At 32.9% G+C, this 23,566-nt stretch overlaps 1 protein-coding gene across 2 annotated transcripts in view; it reads left to right on the forward strand.

Moving 5' to 3' along the window:
• LOC132745208 (uncharacterized) overlaps positions 1-21,430 on the forward strand; it is a 31,486-nt gene extending 10,056 nt beyond the window's left edge. Inside the window, exons 2-8 of one of the 2 annotated variants that reach the window (XM_060734057.1) lie at positions 575-678; positions 1,435-1,491; positions 4,399-4,506; positions 10,001-10,054; positions 15,209-15,382; positions 18,033-18,124; positions 21,119-21,430. In XM_060734057.1, the coding sequence (XP_060590040.1) occupies positions 575-678; positions 1,435-1,491; positions 4,399-4,506; positions 10,001-10,054; positions 15,209-15,382; positions 18,033-18,077 (542 nt within the window). In that variant the 3' untranslated portion in view covers positions 18,078-18,124; positions 21,119-21,430. The remainder of the gene's footprint in view (positions 1-574; positions 679-1,434; positions 1,492-4,398; positions 4,507-10,000; positions 10,055-15,208; positions 15,383-18,032; positions 18,125-21,118) is intronic. The other variant, XM_060734056.1, reaches the window with a different exon arrangement.
• The last annotated feature ends 2,136 nt before the right edge of the window (positions 21,431-23,566 follow it).

The raw sequence follows: 23,566 nt of genomic DNA on the forward strand, positions 1-23,566 counted from the left end.
CCATAGGGAGTCATGAAGTAAATATTCACAAAATTTACGGTCCCAATGATTGTGTGAAAGTTGATCTCTGCAAAAAAGCTCTATCCTTAATTTAAGTTTGAAATATATCAGCAAAAACCCTATCCTTAGAAAAAATAAGGATTTCAAAAAAAAAATCCCAATCTTGAAGTCGGCAGTTTGAAAGAAAAAGTACCATATTTTCAATTTTAGTGGAGCGAAATAGCGTTACGGAATATATTCATGTTTTGTGAATAAAAACAGGATTTTTAATTGATATCAGTTTTACATTTGTAGACATTTTAGCCTGTCCTTATATTTTTGATGTGACAGAAAAAGCTGAACAGTTTAACTAAGATTAATTAAGATTTATTTTAACAAGTGCCTAACATTTTTCCCAAATTGGCAAATTTCACGATAACTTTTTTCCCAATTTGGAAAAATTTGATTCCCAAATTACGATTTCCCAAATTTGTCATTTGGCATTTTCCCAAAATAGAGGGAAAAAGGCCTGACTTTATATTGTCAGACAATGTTGATCGCTCAATATTTACATTTTGTTTTCTGTACAACACAGGTGCACTGCAGGTGTTTGTTGTACCATTCCTGATCAGTCTGGATGCTGAGCTTGGGTTGTACTCATTGAACTTTTTTGGTGCTGCAATCTGGTCAGGACTGATGGTAAATATTTTAACTTTTATCTTGTGTTCCACCATGAACAAGAAAATGTTGCACAAAAATATAAGTATTTATAAGATGATAAGGCTCTATATGACTTAATTAGCATGCTGCCTTAATCATTTCTTGTATGAATATATATCCTACAAGTATGGTAAAAATACTAATCACAATCATACACTTGTGGTATGAATACTTATCATATTAGTATGGTATGAATACTAATCCTACAAGTAAGGTTTGAATACTAATCACAATCATACAAGTATGGTTTAAATACTAATAATAATCATACAAGTATGGTATGGTATGGTATGAATACTAATCACAATCATACAAGTATGGTATGAATACTAATCATAAAAGTATGGCTCGAACTTCTTGAAGATGAATTAAAGCCACAGATCACTTCAGGAGGTGACAATAGATTAGTCAACCTGTTGCTCTTATTTTCAAAGCTGTGACTGTTAAAATTTGTTTGTAACCCCCCCCCCCCCCCCTACCCTAGTTGGAAAAAAAGAGAAATATTCTTTATCCTGGAGAAGTCTATTTTCAGAAGAGCTGTGGTCATTAAAACAATTTGTTGCACTCTAACAGAGAGGCATATAGCCGCTACTTTTTCAGTCCATCTGTCTGATCTAGCACCTGAAATTTTAGCCAGACAATTCTTTTAACAAAATCATGAAGGAAGCTGGAAGCTTCAGTAAATTCTAGTTCTTTAATTCTGTTCTTTATGATATCATATGACTTTATTTTCAGCTGGTTTTAGCAGGAAGTTGTGCCGTCAGAGCTTCCAGTGTTAGAGATATCACCTCAGTAAGTATAGCTTTTTCAGAATTTAATTTAGTTTGATTGTGTAGGAAGCTTTAAGCTTATTGAAACACTCTCAAATCCGTTCCTGGAACCAACAAGTACTAAGTAATGAGTTAATTAGTTTCTTGTTAAAGACAACAATAGCCAGGGCTCATCCTGGGGGGAAATTTTAGGGAGAAGTGACTTCCTCGCGAAAAATAGGGAGAAGGGAAACAACCCAATGTGTATGCATTAACATGCATGGCTATACATCCTTTAACTATAATATGAACACAATTAATCTATTTATCAGCTATTTATAAGCTTTCTCTAAATATTTGTTTATATATTTTCATGTAGATTTATTGATAATAATGTGTAAGAAAAAGTATGATGAATAAGTTACTTTTATACTATTACTTTCCTCACTTTTAATAGAAGATAAAGTTACATTGGATATTGCTTAACAATATCTATTCTGTTAGAATGATTACAGAAATTTTTTTTATGATCTTGTGTGTTGTAATGTCAGATTTATGTGCATATAATTATGCTTATAAAACAATTTTCAAACATCGAAGAATATGTAAAATATGTACTGCAAACATTTGTGCACATTATATTTGATCGCTAAAATTATAGAAAATAAATTTCTAATTACCTCCCTTTATTTTCATAAAATGTTTAACTCGTAATGTCTTTATAAATTATGCTTTTTGAAATTTACAATATTGATAAATCTTAATCTGAGCGTCATATTTATGACATTAGAACAAATATATATATTAAAACTATAAGAACATTTCTTCCTGACAAATTTTGTTGTTATATACATGTACACATGATATACGACCGATATGTAGCATGCCGATCATGATTCGTAGTTTTTCCGGGATGTCGTGCCCACGAGCGTAAGCTGTGTCAAATAAACACTCACTGTTTACAACATATCAATCGTTAGATTTTTGCGAATTGGCTTTCTTAAATTTTCGCGTAGGTGTATCAGAATCAGCAACTTTCGCCCTGTTGCCATGACGTGAGCGACATAATTTTTAATTCATGTAACCGGACTGAAATTATTCAAAACTATAATTAAGTTTTTAATCCGGTCGCTGATCATTAATGAAATTGATTATTTTTAATTGACTAACAGTTTTGTGATAGCCGTGAAAAACCCATTGCACATCGCCATTACTCGGTTTAAACACCGCGTGTATATCAATTAGGGAAGATATGCACGTGTTTAGATGATCGGGAAAAAAACAATCTATAATTATCGCCTAATCCCGTATTAAACTCGCAAAACTGTCACACAATTATACCCGTTTCGGGCCGATGCTCTCATTATTTACTGTTTAGAGTAGGCGGTCTATTGCTTTGCATACATGTAGAAGGGTAGTATAAAGCGACGCTCTGATTGGATAATGATAATTAGCAGTCGTCATATGGGCGGATACAATCTCTGCTCTTTACATCGCCAAGTAATTAGTCTTTGGGAATTAAGATTTTATCGGCGATGTTGACTTCTCTTTGATCAATTGGGAGAGCGAAATGGAAATATACACGGCGAAGTTTTCGCCTGAATCGCCCTTCCGGATGAGCCCTGATAGCTTAACCTTGACGGGGTTTGAACCACTGCAGCTACATGTTGTTGTATATTCACTTTTAGCTAAGTCACTAATAAAAATATTGTTCCTGGTGTTCACTCTGTGAAATATATTTCGATCTTACATGAAAAACAAAGAACAAAAATTTAATAGTTCATATAATGAAAATATGGAAAATTATGTGTTTAAAAGTATGTCGACATTTTACCATCAATCTGTGAAGACTGGTCAATACTGACAGGTCAATCTGTAATATTATATTAATGTTATATTAGACTGTGTAGTAGGTTATTATGTCTATTTAAGGGCGATAAAAGTTGAGGTTGAAAACCAGTCATAGAGTATTGCTTGATTGGTTAATTCAGAGCAAAGATTATTAAATTAACCAATGGTAACGTTTCCTTTCCAAACTTGTTATTTAACTTTTCAGTTTATTATAGTTATGTTAGTGTTTGTTATTGAGATATTTTTGTTTTTGTTGTTTCTTGTTGTTTTCAATTTTTTGACTGTGAGGTCACTATATTGCTATGAGGCCCAGAGAACTGTATACTATTTCTGATAAAAATTATATTGTTTAACCTATTACCTTATATAAGCGTGTTTTGCGGGTTTCCACCCCACCCCCCCTTTTTGAGGCCTCAAATAGTGAAAAAAATGACTATTTAGACCCCAAACACTGTATTTTGTTTGAGAAATGTTGTTCAAAAAAGTGATCACATTTTCGACGCCAAGAATATTTTGGACTTGTGAGGGGCTAAAAATGGTCCTGGGTTCAACCTTTGACTCTATCTCAATCCAGTGAGAAGTTGCAGCACTTTGAAATCAGTTTTGATGGAAAAAACAATGCAAGATAGTGCATTTGGCAATTTTGAGATGTCCCCCATGGCCATGGAAACAGGAAATTTCGGATTGATGATGCTCTTACAAAGGCTATGGTCCAGTCAATATTTGTGCCAAGTTTGATTGGTATTGAAGCATTTTTTTTTCAGTGTCATTGCAGTTTGCACTTGTAACTGGAGGCTTTTCAAAGAAAACAGCCATTTTTGCGATATGCTCATGCGGTAAAAGGTTAAACAACAATAGTTCATATTGATTATTCTGAAACTTGTTTTGATTTTCATGTGTTAACTCGCTATATACCCTAGAATAGTCATTATGTCACTTTAAATACCCACTGACACTTGTATGAGTGAATAAGGAACAAATTTAGTTTAAACATAGTTTATTTCGAACAAATTCACTGTAATAAACAAAATTTATATTAGGTTTAAATACAAGAGTTAAATGAATCAATGCGTAACACTTTGTCTGTGTGAATTTTCAGGTAACACAGTTCTATGTGGTATCGGTGATTGGTTTTCTAGCATGTTTGGCTATGTTTATACTTATACTATGGTGTAGTGTAGATACGCAAATTATAGATTCAACAAAGGTGAGTACGCCAACAGTTGATTCATATTATACTTTACTTAAAGCTGCATGCCTCCAGATGAACCGAAATATAATAACTGTATGTATTTCAAGAAAAGCAAACTTTAGAAAAAATGTACTAAGATTTTAAAGAAAAAGTCAAGAGATTCAAGTTTTTATTAATAATTTATATGTTATGTTTATGTGCGATTTATGATTGATTTTTCAGAATAATTACGGTATTTATCATCATATTTCTGCCACAGGTGTTTGGCACATTGATTGATTACAACGCAAAAAAACCCTACAAAATAAACATATGAGCCGCGTCACGACAAAACCAAGATAATGGGTTTGCGACCAGCATGGATCCAGACCAGTCTGCGCATCCGCGCAGTCTGGGATGCGCAGTCTGATCAGTATCCATGCTGTTCGCTATCAGTTTTTCTACTTGTATATAGGGTTTGTAAGCGAACAGCATGGATCCTGATCAGACTGCGCGAATGGTCTGGATCCATGCTGGTCGCAAAGGCACTATGTTGGTTTTGTCGTGACGCGGCTCATATATATTTAGTATATATGTATTTTTAGCTCGACTATTCGATAAGAATAAGTAGAGCTATTGTAGTCACCCGAGCGTCGGCGTCGGCGTTGGTGTCCGCGTCGGCGTAACCACTTATGTTAAAGTTTTTGTAATAGTTCAAATATTTTCAAAGTCCTTTGACATATGGCTTTGAAACCTTGCACACTTGTTCACCATCATGACCCCAACCTGTAAACAGGAGGAGGTAACTGTATTAAGCATTTTGACAGAATAAAGCACCTTTTTCAACTTAAAATTTACGTTAAAGTTTTTGTAATAGTTCAAATATTTTCAAAGTCCATTGACATATGGCTTTGAAACTTTGCACACTTGTTCACCATCATTATCCCAACCTATAAACAGGAGGAGGTAACTGTATCAAGCATTTTGACAGAAGTATGCCCCTTTTTTGACTTAGAATTTACGTTAAAGTTTTTGTAATAGTTCAAATATTTTCAAAGTCCATTGACATATGGCTTTGAAACTTTGTACACTTGTTCACCATCATTACCCCAACCTGTAAACAGGAGGAGGTAATTGTATCAAGGATTTTTTTTTACTATCAAGCACTAAGAATAGTCGAGCGTTGCTGTCCTACAGACAGCTCTTGTTTTTAGTGACTAACCAATGTGCGGACCACCTGTGATTTCTTTTATATAACTTACATGACTAATGCAGTAAGGACTGTTTATGCATATCTTGTTAATTTATGGGACTGTTAGTGCCGTTTACAATGTTTAAATTACTTTCTTTGTTAACTTAACAATATTTTGCTTTTAAATACATTTTCAAATTTTTATAATAAAAATTTGCATGAATCTAGAGGCATGCTCTTTTATAATCATCATCATCTTTTTTTTTCATCATTAAAGGCACATTATGCCTCAAAAATCAGTATTTTTTTAATTCTTTAGACATGTCCAACATGTGTTTGATAATGTTTAAATAATGGATAAAGTGCATGATAGATGTTTAACAACTGAAAAAAGTGGCTATAAACATGAAGTTATGTTTCTTAAAGATAGCAAACACTAAACTAAAGTAGTATTTTGAATCATTTAGTTTATACAAATTTACTTTAGTTTGACTGTGTTGGCAAATATAAGCTTACTGAAACACTATCGAATTCATGTAACCAACCAGTACTAAGCAATGCATGTAAAGATTCTTGCTCACGGAAACAATGCCAGCAGCCTCTTACAGAGTTTGAACCCAACGTGTCAGCAATCCTTAGATTTCTAGTATGACGCGTTAACCACTGGGCCATGCCACGACTCTCTTGAATTATTTGCCACTGTAGACGTCAATTGTTTGTCTATCTTAATAAAAAAATTCGTATGTGAGTACATGACGAGAGTTTGGGGAAAACTTGTCAATTCACAATTTTTTATTTTTGGTTGAAACTAGATTTTCTCTACTTGGGAAAGCAACTTCTCTCGTTAGCAATGGCAAAAAAGTCAAAAAATCACATTTTTTTTTTTACTTGATACTTGTTCATATTTCATACCTGGCATGTATTTTGACATATGTATATATAAAAATTTAACCCAAATGTACTGAGAAATAAGTTTTTCTTAACTCCGGTTATTTTCTCCGTTTTTGTTTTCACTCCTTACAACATTATATCCGGTGAATAATGACCCCATGCTGTGGTATTAATAACTTAATATCGCAGTTGTTTTCTGTCCGTCTTTATGTGATAATGAATGATAATAAATTTTATCACATTTATATCTATAGATAACAAGTAGGAATAAATATCTCCTAATGTTATTTAAATGACCTTACTCACTGTCCTGGTTTCGGGACATTTGGAGGCAAGGTTTTACTGCAAAGTTATCATTATTCGTGCGACACTTATTTTCGTGGATAGGTCAGTCCACAAAATAAGATCCTTTGATGATTATCTATTTCGTCTGTTTGATTTCTGCGTTACATTATTTGCATTTTTATTTTATTTTTTTTTCACAAAAAAAAGACAATCTAGATCTACAAAAAAACAACAACATGAAAATGTTCTTTTTGACAAAACCATACAATTTTATGCCCATGGAATTATGTGAAACCATGGTACTTTACTGTGGATTCACTTAATATCGTGGTCATGGAATTTCGTGGTTTTGTCACTAAGACCATTTTCGTGGGTTCTTAAATTCATGGACTGTCTGTATTTAATTAAGGTAAAATGTAAATATTGTGATGCAAAATAATCTAACAGCAGTCGAAATGAAATTTTGTTGGATTGGATCCTAAATTGTTGGATTAACCTATCCTCAAAAACCATGAAAATTAGTGCCTCACGAATAATAATGATTTTGTAGTATAAACTGATGATACGTGACAATATACATTATGTAAAACCAATCCCTGATGTAAGGATGATACCAAGATTTGACCTCTACATGTAGTACTGACAGGGGATGGTTGGTTACAGTAATTTTCCATTCTAGTCAAAAGCTAGTAGACCTTTTCGTCTCACAGGGAATGGTTGGTTCAAGTAATTTTCTATTCTAGTCAAGAGAGTACACCAATTCGTCTCGGAGGGGATGGTTGGTTCAAGTAATTTTCTATTCTGGTCAAATGCTTAGAGTAGACCTTTTCGTCTCAAAGGGAATGGTTGGTTCAAGTAATTTTCTATTTTAGTCAAGAGAGTACACCAATTCGTCTCGGAGGGGATGGTTGGTTCAAGTAATTTTCTATTTTAGTCAAGAGAGTACACCAATTCGTCTCGGAGGGGATGGTTGGTTCATGTAATTTTCTATTCTAAGACAAGACAGAGTTTTTTCTCAGCACTTTGGGAACGTGACCTGATCCCCAGAATTGGGAAATTTTACGATGTTTTAGACAAATTGAGAATACTGACAACAAATCGTAACTTCTTCAAATAAGACAAAAAGATTAAAATATCTGGTTGATTAAACCTCTTTTATATTTCAATCATAAGTACAAGTTTGAATGCAAGATTATTATTTTCTATGGCACAGTGCTATGACAATAATCATACTTAACCCCTTGAATTAGGAATTTTCTCCTTGAAGTTGGGAAGAAAACATTCTTTTTGCATTGGGGTCATGACCCAATATTGGTCATCAAAATGAGTGAGACTAAAGACAGGACTGGAACACCACACTTAATATTGTATTCCAGTATATGCCAGATAAGGTGATTGAATTATTAAATGTTATAATCTCACCTTTTACACTCAATGGAATGAACTTTAAAACAATTTATTCATCTCTTCACTCCGATTTATATATGATAATGAATTAAAAATGTAAGAATTGATGAAAAAAAAAATTGTCTATTTTGTGATCATGATTTCTGCAAGCCACAAGAGGCACTGCTTCAATCCTGTATTGAGTTAAATCTCATCAAAATGGGCCAGTAAAAAACCTACTAGAAAATGATAAACTTAAATATGTAAAGTGTCCAGAATTCTGAAAGTGAAAATAGTTTGTGTTGTCTTTATTAGGATTCAGACTTGCATTATTTTTCAGTTCAGAGGTCATTAAAGGGGCTCCACTGAGGTTTTTATATGCCCGAAAGAATTTCGGACATATAATGTTATACCCCCTGGCGTCAGTCTGTCCGTCCGTCTGTCTGTCTGTCCGCACTACCGAATAGGGATAGAGGGCCATCTAACTGTAAACAGAACAAAAGAGAACAATAGAGTTCATTCCGTAACAATAAAGTAAGATGCCATTGGCCCTCTATTAAACAATAGAATATAACAAAAGAAATGGCCCCTTATTCCATTTCGGCCGGCCGTCCGTCCATACGTCCATCCGTTAGCAATTTGGTTTCCGGAGCATAACTTAAGTTCCATTTGGCCCACAGTATTCAAACTTCATAGGATGATTGCCCATATTGGGAAGAAGACCCCTATTGATTTTGGGGTCACAAGGTCAAAGGTCAAGGTCACTATAACAGTAAAACTGAAAATGGTTTCTGGAGCATAACTTAAGTTCCATTTGGCCCACTGTATTCAAACTTCATAGGATGATTGTCCATATTGGGTAGAAGACCCCTATTGATTTTGGGGTTCACAAGGTTAAAGGTCAAGGTCACTATTACCATAAAACTAAAAATGGTTTCCTGAGCATAACTTAAGTTCCATTTGGACCACAGTTTTCAAACTTCATAGGATGATTGCCCATATTGGGTAGAAGACCTTATTGGTTTTTGGATCACAAGGTGAAAGGTCAAGGTCATTATTAGCTAAATACTGAAAATGGTTTCTGGAGCATAACTTAAGTTCCATTTGGCCCACTGTATTCAAACTTAATAGGATGATTGTCCATATTGGGTAGAAGACCCCTAATGATTTTGGGGTCACAAAGTCAAAGGTCAAGGTCACTATTAGCTTAATACTGAAAATGGTTTCCTGAGCATAACTTAAGTTCCATTTTGCCCACAGTTTTCAAACTTTATAGGATGATTGTCCATATTGGGTAGAAGACCCCTATTGATTTTGGGGTCACAAAGTTAAAGGTCAAGGTCACTATTACCCTAAAACTGAAAATGGTTTCCGGAGCATAACTTAAGTTCCATTTCGTCCAGAGTATTCAAACTTCATAGGATGATTGTCCATATTGGGTAGAAAACCCCTTTTGATTTTGGGGTCACAAGGTCAAAGATCAAGGTTACTATCACCTTTAAACTGGAAACAGTTTTCGCTCAATAATTCAAGCATTAATCAACCTACAGCTAAAGTACTTTAGGGCATATAATGCCCTGCCTAGCGGTGCTCTTGTTTGACATTTAAAGACTAGAAATATTTTTGGGATTTATGTACCATTAATGTTATGAAAGTCTAGAACAATAACTTAACTCTGTTTTTACAGTAGAGTCATTTTGATGGTGCAAAATAATCCCAAAAATGGAATTTATTTTTAGCACATTTGATAAGTTTATATTCATTTTATTTTTTCAGTGCAATGAATTCTTTCCATTCCATTCACAAGAATGTAAGGATGTCCTGGAAAAGGTACAAATTAAAAACAATTTTAAAAAAGTATCATATCCATCATTTTAATGGTATTAGATAAATAGTAATTAATTTTGTTAAGATAAGTTATAACATGCTAGCATTATGTTCCTATTTTTTTGAAAGAAAAAATTTTTTGTGACCAAATCAAATTGAAATTATCTGTTTACTTTTAAAGAATATTTTAATGAATTTTAACTGAATATATGTGGACCTTGAGGTTTGAGATTGTTGACGTCAAACCACATGCCCTCACTGCTGTGGGTTCAAATCACGTCAAGGACTTTGAATTCTTTCATGTAAAGAAGGTATCAAGGTAGTTTTTGGAACATCTGTGGTTCTACTCAGGAGCCTGTTTGTGTCAGAAAGAATGCACAGAGGGGTACTCGAGGTCTTACTCTACCAGTTAAGCTGGGAAGTCACCATAATAATGTCCTTCACACAGTCACTGTTGGTGCGAAGTACAACGTAACCAGAAATTGTATTGAAATAGAATGAAAATAAAAACAAACAAAAATGATAAAAGAAGCCTAAGGTAGATTTAATTAGAAATTTGATAAGATATGATATCTTTATATTCAGTTTTGTCAATTTTCAAAATAATTATCATACTTGAGATTAAACAATTGTTGATAACTTGTATCATTTGTAATCAGCTTTATAGTACTTCACCTCACTGTGTTTTATTATTGTTTACAATTTTTGTAACTTCGATTTCAAAACTGTGTGTTTATTATTGTTTACAATTTTTGTAACTTTGAATCATAAATTGCATCTTAATTTTGCTAAAATCAGTTGTTATTCCCTGCCAAAAAGGTGATGGGGGGTATAGAAATAGTCTCTGTCTGTCCATCTGTCCTTCCGTCCCACATTCTTGTCTTGAGCATATCTCAAAAAGTATTTGAGGTATCAACTTGAAACTTCATAGGTGGATAGATCATATTGAGGAGGAGTGCAGTGCATAAGAATGATAACTCTACCTTGCATTATTTTTCAGTTATTGCCCTTTGTTATTTTTAGCTCGACTTCTTTTTTTTTGAAAAAAAAAGTAGAGGTATTGTTATAGTCAGGTCGGCGTTGCCTTTGCCGTTGCCGTTGCCGTCCGAAAACTTGTACCTGGATCATAACTTTTTTATTTCTTGGTGTATTGTCTTCATACTTGGCCACAACAACCTTTGGGACAAGACCTTTCAGTAGACCACACTAACCTTGACCTTCATCCATAAATCACCTTGACCTTCAAGGTTAAAAGTCCAATTTTTGCTTGTTCATGCTGTTATTGGCTGTAACTTTGTTATTTTTGAATGGATTGTCTTCAAACTTGAACATAATAATCTTCAAGGATATCCCTTAAAAATAACCAGTCAGACCTTGACATTCACTCATCAATGACCTTGACTTTGAAGGTCAAATTATTGAAATTTTCATTTTTTTGGCTATTATTGGCTGTAACTTTGTTATTTTTGAATGGATTGTCTTCAAACTTGAACATAATAATCTTCAAAGATAACTGTTAAAAATATACTGAAAGACCTTGACCTTCACTCATTAATGACATTGTCTTTGAAGGTCAAATTATTGAAATTTTCATTGTTTTGGCGGTAACTGACTGTAACTTTGCTATTTTTGAAGGGATAAACTTCATATTATAACAGAACATTCTTAAGGACCAGACCTTGTTGTTTATCAAACCCAAATTTGCTTGGGCTCTTTAATGACCTTGACCTTGAAGGTTATATTACTGAATTTTCTCAGATTGTGCATTTATTGGTGTGTGTGTATGTATATGTATTATATATACAGTTGACTCTCGGTAACTCGAAATCCAAGGGACTGGGCATTTTACTTCGAGAGAAACGGAATTCGAGTAACGTGGATCTACCGCCATTACGTTGACATTCGTACATTGTACGAGTATATACATGTGCCTGATTGAATGTGCAAAGAAGTAGGTTTGTTATTGTTGATAGCGGCAATGCTGCAATATTTAACCGGTGCACATGTTTTTAATAAGCATGACAATTCATTACAATAAAAGCACAATAACACATTTATTTCAATTTATCTAATATTTGAAGTAGATTGATCATCGGACGAAAACAAAAGTAGCATATATGGTGAACCGGAACTACATAATAACGTATGCAATATGACGGAACATTAATTATACAAATGTCATTTACGTTGATACCTAAGCCTTATTTGACTAACACATGTAAGAATGGCACAAGCCAACTTTCCTTTGTCATTTTGGTGAATGATACTTTCGATCAGATATGGACTTCTTTACAATCAAATCAATTAAATCTTAATTTAGTTATCTAACTGATAAAACCAATTAAGTCATAAAACCGATTAAAGCCACTTTTACGACGTCTTAATAATACATGATGACCGGCAATTAAAATAACCATGAAACTTGTGAATCACGAGTGACAACATCTCACCTTGCTGTTGCCGACATCAGTCGGCTGTTTTCACACTTCGACTAATTGTTATGAAAATATGTTGAACTTTAATTGACTGGACCCAATTTTCTTTTCGACTAAACAGGAATCTCGGTAAGTCAAAATTTGACCTAAGCGGAGTTAAAATACAAAGATAAAGAAGGAAATTTGACGGGACTTTAGAAATTCTTCGACTAACGCGGAATTTTGAGTAAAGCGATTTTGACTTATTGAGAGTCAACTGTATATATATAAATGTGTGTGTGTGTGTGTGTGTGTGTGTATATATATATATAAATAGATATGTATATATATCAAATAGATATATATACATACATTATTATATATATATATATATATATATATATATATATATATATATATATATATATATATTATATCAAATATATATACATATATATATATATATATACACACACAAAAATACATTATATATATATATATAAATTGCGTCATTTTTTCTATTTTTAGAAATTGCATCATTTTTTTCTATTTTTAGAAATTGTGTCATTGTTGCTATTTTTAGAAAAAGCTTCATTTTTTTCTATTTTTAGAAATTGCGTCATTTTTTTCTATTTTTAGAAATTGCGTCATTGTTGCTATTTTTAGAAATTGCGTCATTTTTTTTTTCTATTTTTAGAAATTGCATCATTTTTTTCTATTTTTAGAAATTGCGTCATTTTTAGAAATTGCGTCATTGTTGCTATTTTTAGAAATTGCGTCATTTTTTTTATTTTTAGAATTTGTTGCTATTTTAAGAAATTGCGTCATTTTTTCTATTTTTAGAAATTGCGTCATTGTTGTTATTTTTAGAAATTGCGTTTGCGTCATTTTTTTCTATTTTAAGAAATTGCGTCATTGTTGCTACTTTTAGAATTTGTTGCTATTTTTAGAAATTGCGTCATTTTTTCTATTTTTAGAAATTGCGTCATTGTTGCTATTTTTAGAAATTGCGTTTGCGTCATTTTTTTCTATTTTAAGAAATTGCGTCATTGTTGCTATTTTTAGAATTTGTTGCTATTTTTAGAAATTGCGTCATTTTTTCTATTTTTTAGAAATTGCGTTATTGTTGCTATTTATAGAAATTGCGTCATTTTTTCTATTTTTAGAAATTGCGTCATTTTTTCTATTTTTAGAAATTGCGTCATTGTTGCTATTTTTAGAAATTGCGTCATTTTTTCTATTTTTAGAAATTGCGTCAATTTTTCTATTTTTAGAAATTGCATCATTGTTGCTATTTTTAGAAATTGTGTCACTTTTTTTATTTTTAGAAATTATGTCATTTTTTTGTATTTTTAGAAATTGCGTCATTTTTTCTATTTTTTGAAATTGCGTCATGTTGCTATTTTAAGAAATTGCGTACTGTTGCTATTTTTAGAAATATGCTTAATGTTTCTATTCATATATATACAAAATATATAAAGAAAACTAATGTGACAAGACAGACCAACTTAATTTATAAAAAGGAAATGTTAATATATGTTCAAACCTTTCTATGTTTGCGTTTAGAAAAAGTAAAAAGTCGAGCGTTGCCCCCGCCCGGCGGTGGCTCTTGTTCATACTTAATTTTTGTCCAGAGCATAACCAAAAAGGCTTTAAGATATCAACATGAAACTTCATAGGTGGATAGATCTAACTCAGGAGGTGTGCATTGCACAAGAATAATGAATTATTCTGCTCTACTACATATACATTCTTCCAATAAGCAAACACATTCGCCAGGGGACGGCCATGTTAACATGGCTCGTTTTACTTTTAGGTTAGTATTATGATATAGTGCTGCAGCAAGGATAATAATAAACTAATGGAAGCCAGACAGGCCTGTGCTATAGTTCTGTCTGACCACAACCTGTTTTACTGGTTGCTAAATTTTAAAGGGACTCCACCAAGTTTTTTTGACATAACACGGCTAGAAATAATTTTTCTAGATAAATGTTTTATTTGATACAGGTTTTCACCAATAACTTGAGTTCAAAGTCATTTGTTTGATGAATAATAATATTTTGTTCTAGAAAAATTTATTATCTACTATATCTATTTATATGTCATATCGGATCATGCATCTCACACTTACAAACAACACCCATGTATAATTATTTCATGGTTTGGTGGTTTTGGTATCGCACATACAATATTAAATTCTATCAACATAATTATATATGGCATTATAGACCTTAAATTTAAAAACATCCCTTATTATTTATAGATCAACACCACTTTGCCAGGTGCAGTTTTTGCATTTTATCCTGCTACTGTCTATAATCAGCTGAATAAAGCCTTGCCAGATAAACTTATCTATCTCCAGTCATTACGTCATAATGACGACACTTAGTAAGCAGCAAAACTAAACATATAGACTCTGTTTTTTATCAGGGGAAAAGTAAGAATGAAACCATTTAAATAATCTAAAAACATGATCAAAGTAGACAAAAGCAGGGTAAATCAAATACATCATTGATATTGGGATGGATAGGAGAAGGTTTATCCAGTTCGCTGCGAAAGTGAATCTTTGCTTCCTAAAACTTGTCAAGATTCAATTTGACTCTCACCAGATAAAATTTCTCCATCCCAACATCAACCATGTATTCTGTATGTTCAATATATGAAAACTTATTCACTGTTGTTATTTTAGACAGAGGTGCCCTTTGAAAAATTCATAAGAATTTACTTTATGTTTGTATTTTAGGTACACAAATACTCAGTGATATCGTTGCTATCGGCCGTGTGGTGTTTACTCGGCTCTCTGTTACTTTTTCTCTCCACCACAAATTATTTCTGTCCTGTTATGTTCGGTGAAGTTCATTTGATGAAGAAGCTGGGAATCTGCTGGTTACCATGCTGCTTTTACCTGCCACCAAAGGTGAGAACTTTCTATTGCTTGCATGTTGTGTTGATTTTTTTTTTTTTCTCTATCAATATTCCATTTCAATTTTATTTAACTAGTGCCCTGTGAGGATTTGTTTTGGTGTTGCCAATGATGTTTGATTAAGTAGTTTTGACTGAACATCTTTCTCCATTTAATACTGATTTAACAGATCTACATAGAGAGGTACAAAAAAACTAGGGGCATCACGTTTATCTGTTTAAATGGGTACAGTTTTTAGTTGAAAACTGGAAAGGAAATTCAATAACCAAGGTTAGTTTTTACAAAGAGAGGAAAAAGTTGTAAAACAATTCTAAGTATTACTTAAGTGTTTAATGACGAGATAAGACAATTTATTTATAGTTTTAGTTCTTTCTACTCAACAATGTATTTTTTCCGATCTGATCGAGTAAGGTACAACCCTAACAGAAAATAGTTACTATATATTGGATATGTATAGGTTAGAGTGCATATTGGGTGTTCTTCGTAAATAAGAAAGCTAAAAAAGAGCGGAGCTTGCGAAGCGACTGTAGCTTTCTTATTTACGAAGAACATCCAATATGCACTCTAACCGGCTAAGTGCTCCGCCCACTTGCGTTTTATAATATAAAACGTCCAGTTTATATAAAATCTGTTCTATTAAGATTTGTAACCTGAAAATTTGAAAAATCCTCGTAGGGGATTGGCTTAAAAAAATTGGCGAGCACTAAATATTATAATCACTTGAGTACAACTAAATACGATTAAAATGTCTTATTTTGTCATAAAGTAACAAAGTTAAATAAATGTTTAAAAATCTAAGGATTGTATTAGTATGGTTGTTTTAACGTTAAACACGGTTTTAAGGTTGCCGTTTAAATGGATAGCATTTTTTTCTGACCGTGACACCCCTAAATAAAACCTCTACTGAGAGGCCCCTCTGTAGAGCAATTACCTCTCTACAACTTCCGAATAAAATTGTACCTCTCTGGAGCAACGCCTCTCAGCAACATCAAAATGTCTGCCTTCCAGAGGATATTTCATTGCAGAAGTTTTACTGTAATTGCAGAAAGGATTAATTAGTATTGGTACATAATAAATGGACATTTATCAGGTAATATCTGTCTGGGAAGATAGCTGAAATACCATTGGAAACTGGAGGGGGGTGGGGGAGTGACCTTACTTACCAAACTACAAGTCTGAGTGGCTTTATAATAACATACTAAACAAACAGTCAAGAGTCTTGCAGGTCTCCATACAGTCACCTCATCTAGTGTAGTCTCCACATCTTTATCGTCTCTTTGTCTGGTACAGTATCCACATATGTACTGACATCATGTCTATATTCAAACTCCACATCTGTAGAGTAACCACATTTATATAGGTTCACATCAAAACAGTCACCACATCTGTAAGACTCTACATCTAAACAGTCTCGACATCTATTCATCTTCACCTTTATTTCTAAAATTTCCACATCACATCTGTACAGCCAGTTTGGAACTATGCGTAAACATTATTCCACATTCAAAACAAGAAAAGTCAATGGCCATAAATTCACTTCTATCTATCAATGAATTTAGATAGTTCTAGATGGGCTGTACAGATGTGAAGACAAAGCAGGTGTGGAGTGTGTATAATTATACTCGTTTGTGATAATTGTACTTATGGTTCATATCAATCATTTACATGTTTTTTTTTGGGATTGTGTATTGTAGATATATGACCAGTAATTTATGTAGTGTGCTATAATATTACACTTGATAACTGTCACAGAAACTAACTAAACACCCATTTATATCTGTGTGAGCTTAAACTTATGGAATGAGAAGAACTAAAGATTTTGTGTTTTACATACTTCCAGACTAGTAAATACATTATTATGTATTTTAAATTTTGCCATAAGAAACTTAAAGGTTACAAAGTGGATAGAAAAATTATAATAGCAGGTTTAATTAGCTGTTATCCAAAACTCAGCATAAATGTGGGACAAGTTGGTTTTTTTTTTTTCAAGTTAATCTCCAGTACAAGCAAACTTTTACTGTTTTTGACTTCACGATAAAATACAGTTCACAATAGATAAGTTCACATTTTATGCTTATTTTCCAAGCTTAAACTGTATAAGTTTGAATGTTTCCACAGTATACCTAGGGAAACCCAAATTTTTTTTTTTTAATTCCGGAGTTAGTCTGTTGCTATTTTTTAAACTGATAATTATTATTAATTATGTAATTATATGTGAGTTGTATAGGTATTGTAAAGTGACTAAAATGTTAGTTTTGAATGCTGTGTCAACATAATATGACTAATTTAAATGTGTTAAATATTAATGCTAGCATCTAGAATTCATTTTATTTGCTTTGTAAACATGTACAGATTTTTCCAATTTGCATGTTCGCCTAAGAAAAATGCTTGATTTTTATGTCAGCTAAAAGAAATTTTGAAAAAAAAATTATTTTTTTTCTGTTAAAATAAAGGATTATATTTTAAATTAATTCTTATGGCATTTTGCTCTAAATTTCACGCTTTGAAATTGTTCATATGCTATTTTATATATATACCAGTTTAATAATGTACATAATCAGGGTTTTTCTAGTTGAAGGACCCTGATATAATGTTGAAAATGAACCTTTTTTAAAGTTTTTTTCTGTTTTGGTTTATATTGTAGGAGGTACTTTCACCTTACAAGCAGGAACAGAATATCAAAGTTTAATTTTTATGCAAAACAATCGGAGAGCAAGAAATCTTTAAAACTGTCCTGTAAGAGTTCTTTGTGCAATTTGATATGAGCCGCGTCATGACAAAACCAACTACATGTAATGAGTTTGCGACCAGCATGGATCCAGACCAGCCTGCGCATCCATGCTGTTTGCTTACCAAACCTATTACAAGTAGAGAAACTGATAGCGAACAGTATGGATCCTGATCAGACTGAGCAGATGTGCAGGCTGGTCTGGATCCATGCTGGTTGCAAACGCACTATGTTGGTTATGCCATGGTGTGGCTCAAATTATGTTATATTTATTCAGGCAGATAATGTAATACAATATGTTTATATTTATACATTTAACAGTTAATTGGCTGCTTCGCTCCTCCTTTTCCTTATTCTCTGTTTGTTAACCTTTTCTTACACGAAATACCTGAAATCGTCACCAAAGTACAATAACCTCCGTAGTTAAATTTAGGAGACGTAACCCGGTACTGCACTAATTGTAGGTTACAATTCATTAGTGAGTATTTACAAAATTAAATTGGTCAGGTGTGGCATAGCAGCGCGACCAATTTAATTTTGTAAATACGTACTAATAAAGTTTAACGGCCTTAGTGTTTTAAATTATTTTTATAAGCAGTCGATTTACTTCACTGATAAACAGTTTGGCGATTTATTAAAGTAAATGTGTTACGATTCATTAGAAATACTGCGATCCTATTGGACAACAAATAATTTCAAACACTAAGGTGACTAAATGGACTCTATCTTTCAATCTGGACTAAATCATTAATAATTTATAGGTAAATTTTCAAAATAAGCACTGACTGACTAGGTAACAGTGCAGACTATGACAAGTCGGCACGGATGTATCCATGCCAACTCTGATCTTGATCTGCACTGGTCACATAGGTATATTAAGTCACACTAGAAGCCTAAGGGTATAAATTAATTGTTTAACTTGATGGAAATGTTTGTTTTAGTCAGTGTGATAAATTAGATAAAAAGAAACTTAAGGCATGAGGCATGAAATATCACTGAAAAGGTAAAAAGTATAGTATTACATTGACCCCTACCTTTCCTAAATATCTGAAATGGGCTTGTCTGTCTTTTAATATGGGCAAAACCATTTATCATTTTTAGCTGGTCTTTTTTAAGAGAGTTTGAGCTATTAAAATGACAGTGTCATTGTTGTCATTATTGTTGTCATGCAAAAACTTCATTGTAGCCCATTATTCATTCATTTTAAGAGATATCAACATGAAACTTTGAATTGCTTGTAAGACAAGGGCCATAAGTCTGAAAGCTACATTTGTGAAGTTATGCCCCTTTTTAACTTTAAATTGAGGATTTAAACATTTTTATGCTCCCCGAAAAAATTGGGGCGAGCATGTAGTCGCCAGGTTGTTTTTTTTGTTGTTATTTACATGTATAGAGAAAATTTCACTGTAATTGTGTAACTATACTGAACAAAAAAAAAACATTATTTCCTAGATGTTAAATGTACGGCAGTGTAACAACTTCAATTATCTAAAGTGTACATATATTCTGCCTTGACTTTAACAGCATGCTAAATTTAATAAAAAAAAATGAAAAATATATAATTATAAAAAAAAATGCATTTTAAAATTGCACTTTTGAAGGCTTCATTTTATATACGCACCCCTTCCTCCACTCACGCACCTATACTGCATTACAAGCTATAAATACATGTGTGTAAGTGAGTCAGTCGTTTTCTCTGTAAAATGCTTTGCTTTTCTGAGCTGAAAACATAAATGCTTGTTTGGTAATTTCTTTGTAACCTCATAAAAATGAAGGTTTTTTTTTAATTGTATGTGATGTCGTACGTATCAATTTTGCAGCATTCCACCTCTGATATACAGGAGTCTCACTCACCACTGTTAGTTCAATTAAATCCGGTCAGGATAGGTGACGTGTGAGAAAGCTATCATTGAACAAGCTAATGAAGGTGGCTGGTTCTAATTCGATGCCTTTAAGTTGCCTGAAATAATGCTCATTTAAGATGAAATCAATAACCGTTTTTTTGTTGTTGTTTTTTCTCATCTTTTACTAGCATCAAAGCACCCAAATGAAAAGACAAAATTATAAGTGTATTTACCTTGTGGTGGTCATTACACTAGTGACAACTAGTAAAAACATGACATGATAAAAACCAAAGAAAAACAAAAAAACTTTTGCTTGTTGTTACTACACTAGCAACAACACGTCTTGTGACATGACCAAAGCTACTTTGTCTCGTTTCCATCATTTAGCTAGAGAACAGACAATAAACCACCTTAATATAAATCCCTGACTTCACCATTATAACAAATGGCACATAATCGCACTTTATAAAAGCAAATAAATATTTCCATCTAAACATTTATTACCTTGGTATAGTTTGTAAATTCATTACATCTTTTATAATTTGCTAATTCTAATTATTTAAACAAACCTGTTTTCAAGAAAACAAAACAACAAATTTCTAGAATTCAAGAATTCTTAAAATTTTAAAGAGACATGTTCTAGACTTGTAACATCTGCCTCTACAGTTTCTCGAAAACAGTTAAAACCTTTTACTGTTTGCTCATGTGATACTAGAAATAATATTCTAAGAGGCTATTTTTGTATTATTTTAGAAGTTGTCACATTGAAAATGATGTCAACAGATACCCCATTATAAAGATTATGTTTTTTTTTTAAAAATCATTATGTGATCAGGCGAGCATTTCACTAATATTCCGTAAGTTTAGCGTATCTTTTTACGTAAATTTGGACATACTCAAAATGTAAATTTACGTTAGTTGCATTTCACTAAACAGAACATGCAACTTACGCCAGCAATAAGTGAGCGTAACTTAATGTTTAAACCTATGCCAATACGTAGCTCAGAAAGTTTAGTGAAACCCAAATAAATACGTATGTTCTGATTACACAAAAAGTTACGTTTCAAACTGGAGTTACGATAATGTAAGTATGTTAGTGAAACGCACCCCAGTATTTAGTATTATGAATAAATATTGTTGTTTTTTTTCTATTTTCAGTCAACACTAGATACAGTGTATAACCATTCAAGTGATGATTCCTCTCTTAATGTTATAGTATGATGACACTCAATAATATTGTGTCACATGTGAACAGAAGATCATTTATAGTGTGCCTGTCTGTAATTACAGTGTAATTGTGTGGACAGTAGACCAGTCTGAATGTGAAATGTGACAATATTTGATTTTAGGTGTACCAGTCTAGTGTGATTGTGGACAGTGGACCAGTCTGAAGGTGACATGTGACAATATTTGATTTTAGGTGTACCAGTCTAGTGTGATTGTGGACAGTGGACCAGTCTGAATGTGACATGTGACAATATTTGATTTTAGGTGTACCAGTCTGATTAATTAAGAGTAGTGCTATAATGTAAAAATCTTATTAATTAAAGCTTTGTAGTATATAATTGATAGTCCCAGTCAATGGTACAATGTACCAGTTGTAAATTATGGCGTGCATGTCTGATTAGAATCTTATAAGACAATAATTTACTGTGTCCAAATCTGATAAATTAAATTGTGAAAGTCTGTTATTTATTAAAAAGTGATCTGTTTAATGAATAAGTCTGATTTAGAGTGTGATAATCTGTAATGTACATTGCACCAGTATGATACAGGTGTGTCACTATGTAATACACAGTGTACCAGTCTGGTAAGAATGTAATAATACGTAATAATATGTTATTCATACTGTACCAGTCTGACTAGTGTGACAATCTGTAATACAGTGTACCAGTCTGATTAGTGTGACAATCTGTAATGCACAGTGTACCAGTCCAACTAGTGTGCCAATCTGTAATGCACGGTGTACCAGTCTGATTAGTGTGACAATCTGTAATGCACAGTGTACCAGTCTCATTAGTGTGACAATCTGTAATGCACATTGTACCAGTCTGAAAAGTGTGTGACAATCTGTAATGCACAGTGTACCAGTCTCATTAGTGTGACAATCTGTAATGCACAGTGTACCAGTCTCATTAGTGTGACAATCTGTAATGCACAGTGTACCAGTCTGAAAAGTGTGTGACAATCTGTAATGCACATTGTACCAGTCTGATTAGTATGTGGCAATCTGTAATACTTATTGTACCAGTCTGATAAGAGTGGGTCTATCTGTAATGCATATTGTACCAGTTAGTGTGTGACAATTTTTAATGCAAAGTGTACCAGTCGTATAAGAGTGTGATGATCTGTTAAGCAAAGTGTAGCAGTCTGATCAGAGTGTGACAATTTGTAATGCATATTGTGCCAGCCTGATCAGTGTGTGACAATCTGTAATGCATATTGTGCCAGCCTGATAACAGTGAGACAATCTGTATTGCACAGTGTACCAGTCTGAAACAATTATTTGAATCATGTAAGCTTTATAATACTGATGAGGGAAGCTAACTTCCGTCATGTGTTATTATCCTGTTTTTGTTTGTCATAATTGAGATTTCTTACCTTTGTCCTGTTTTTCCCATTATTTTCCTGTTTACCTACTTTTTATGTGAAAATGAATAAGTTCAGTATACTTTCAATTGTTTTTGTTAAATGATACATGTTAATTCAGCTAATGTATGACGAACATTGGTAAATTAATGAGGGGGAAAAACTAAAGTGATTATCCCAGAGAACAGTAAACTTCTGACCTTGTGGCCTTACTAACCAATTACTTCAGGAGCATTTTGTGAAAAATGGCTGGTTTCATTGAAAAGCCTCCTGTTACAAGTTCAAATTGCTAGGCTTTAATACGGTTCAAACTTGGCACAAATGTTGACCTGACCATAGCCTTTGTAAAGGCATACTCAATATTACCATGGCAAGGAGCGGACATCTCAAAGTTGCCAAGAATCACTATTTTGCCTTGATTTTTCCATCAAAACTGATTTCAAAGTGCTGCATTATCTGAATGGATTGAGATTGAGTCAAAGGCTTTTCAGTGTTGGTTACACATTACCTTAAGGTCAACCTGAGGCCATTTTTAGCCTCTCACAAGTCCAAAATTTTCTTGAAGATGAGTTGGTCTACCGACCCCCTTTAAAGCCCAAAGCAGAAGGGGGATGGGGCTTTTTTTAACACGGTTTCTCAAACAAAAACAAGTGTTTGGGGTCTAATTAGGGCATTTTTTTTCACTATTAAAAATTTTGAGGCATCAAAAAGGCTGGGGGGGGGGGGGGTGGAAAGACGTCTTTATGAAGTAATGGGTTAAGGTGTGAAAAGTATTGGATTTTTCTTCAGGAATCTTCATAACTCTGTATTACTTTTGATTGTTTTTTTTTCTTTTTCTGTTAGTGGGAAAGTATTCAACTATAATTATATTATTTTGAAAATAAAAAGTTAATTAGCTTGAGATTTGAAAAATAAATGTGAAATTGTATTGACAGTGTTCTATTAACATTGTTATAAATGTATATATTTAGAAAAAATTAAAACAATCTTCATTAGTTTTAACTTATATCTTCAGAT

The sequence above is a fragment of the Ruditapes philippinarum genome, unplaced genomic scaffold (assembly GCF_026571515.1).
Source record: "Ruditapes philippinarum isolate M1 unplaced genomic scaffold, ASM2657151v2 ctg3393_1_1_1_1, whole genome shotgun sequence".
Lineage (NCBI taxonomy): Eukaryota > Metazoa > Mollusca > Bivalvia > Venerida > Veneridae > Ruditapes > Ruditapes philippinarum.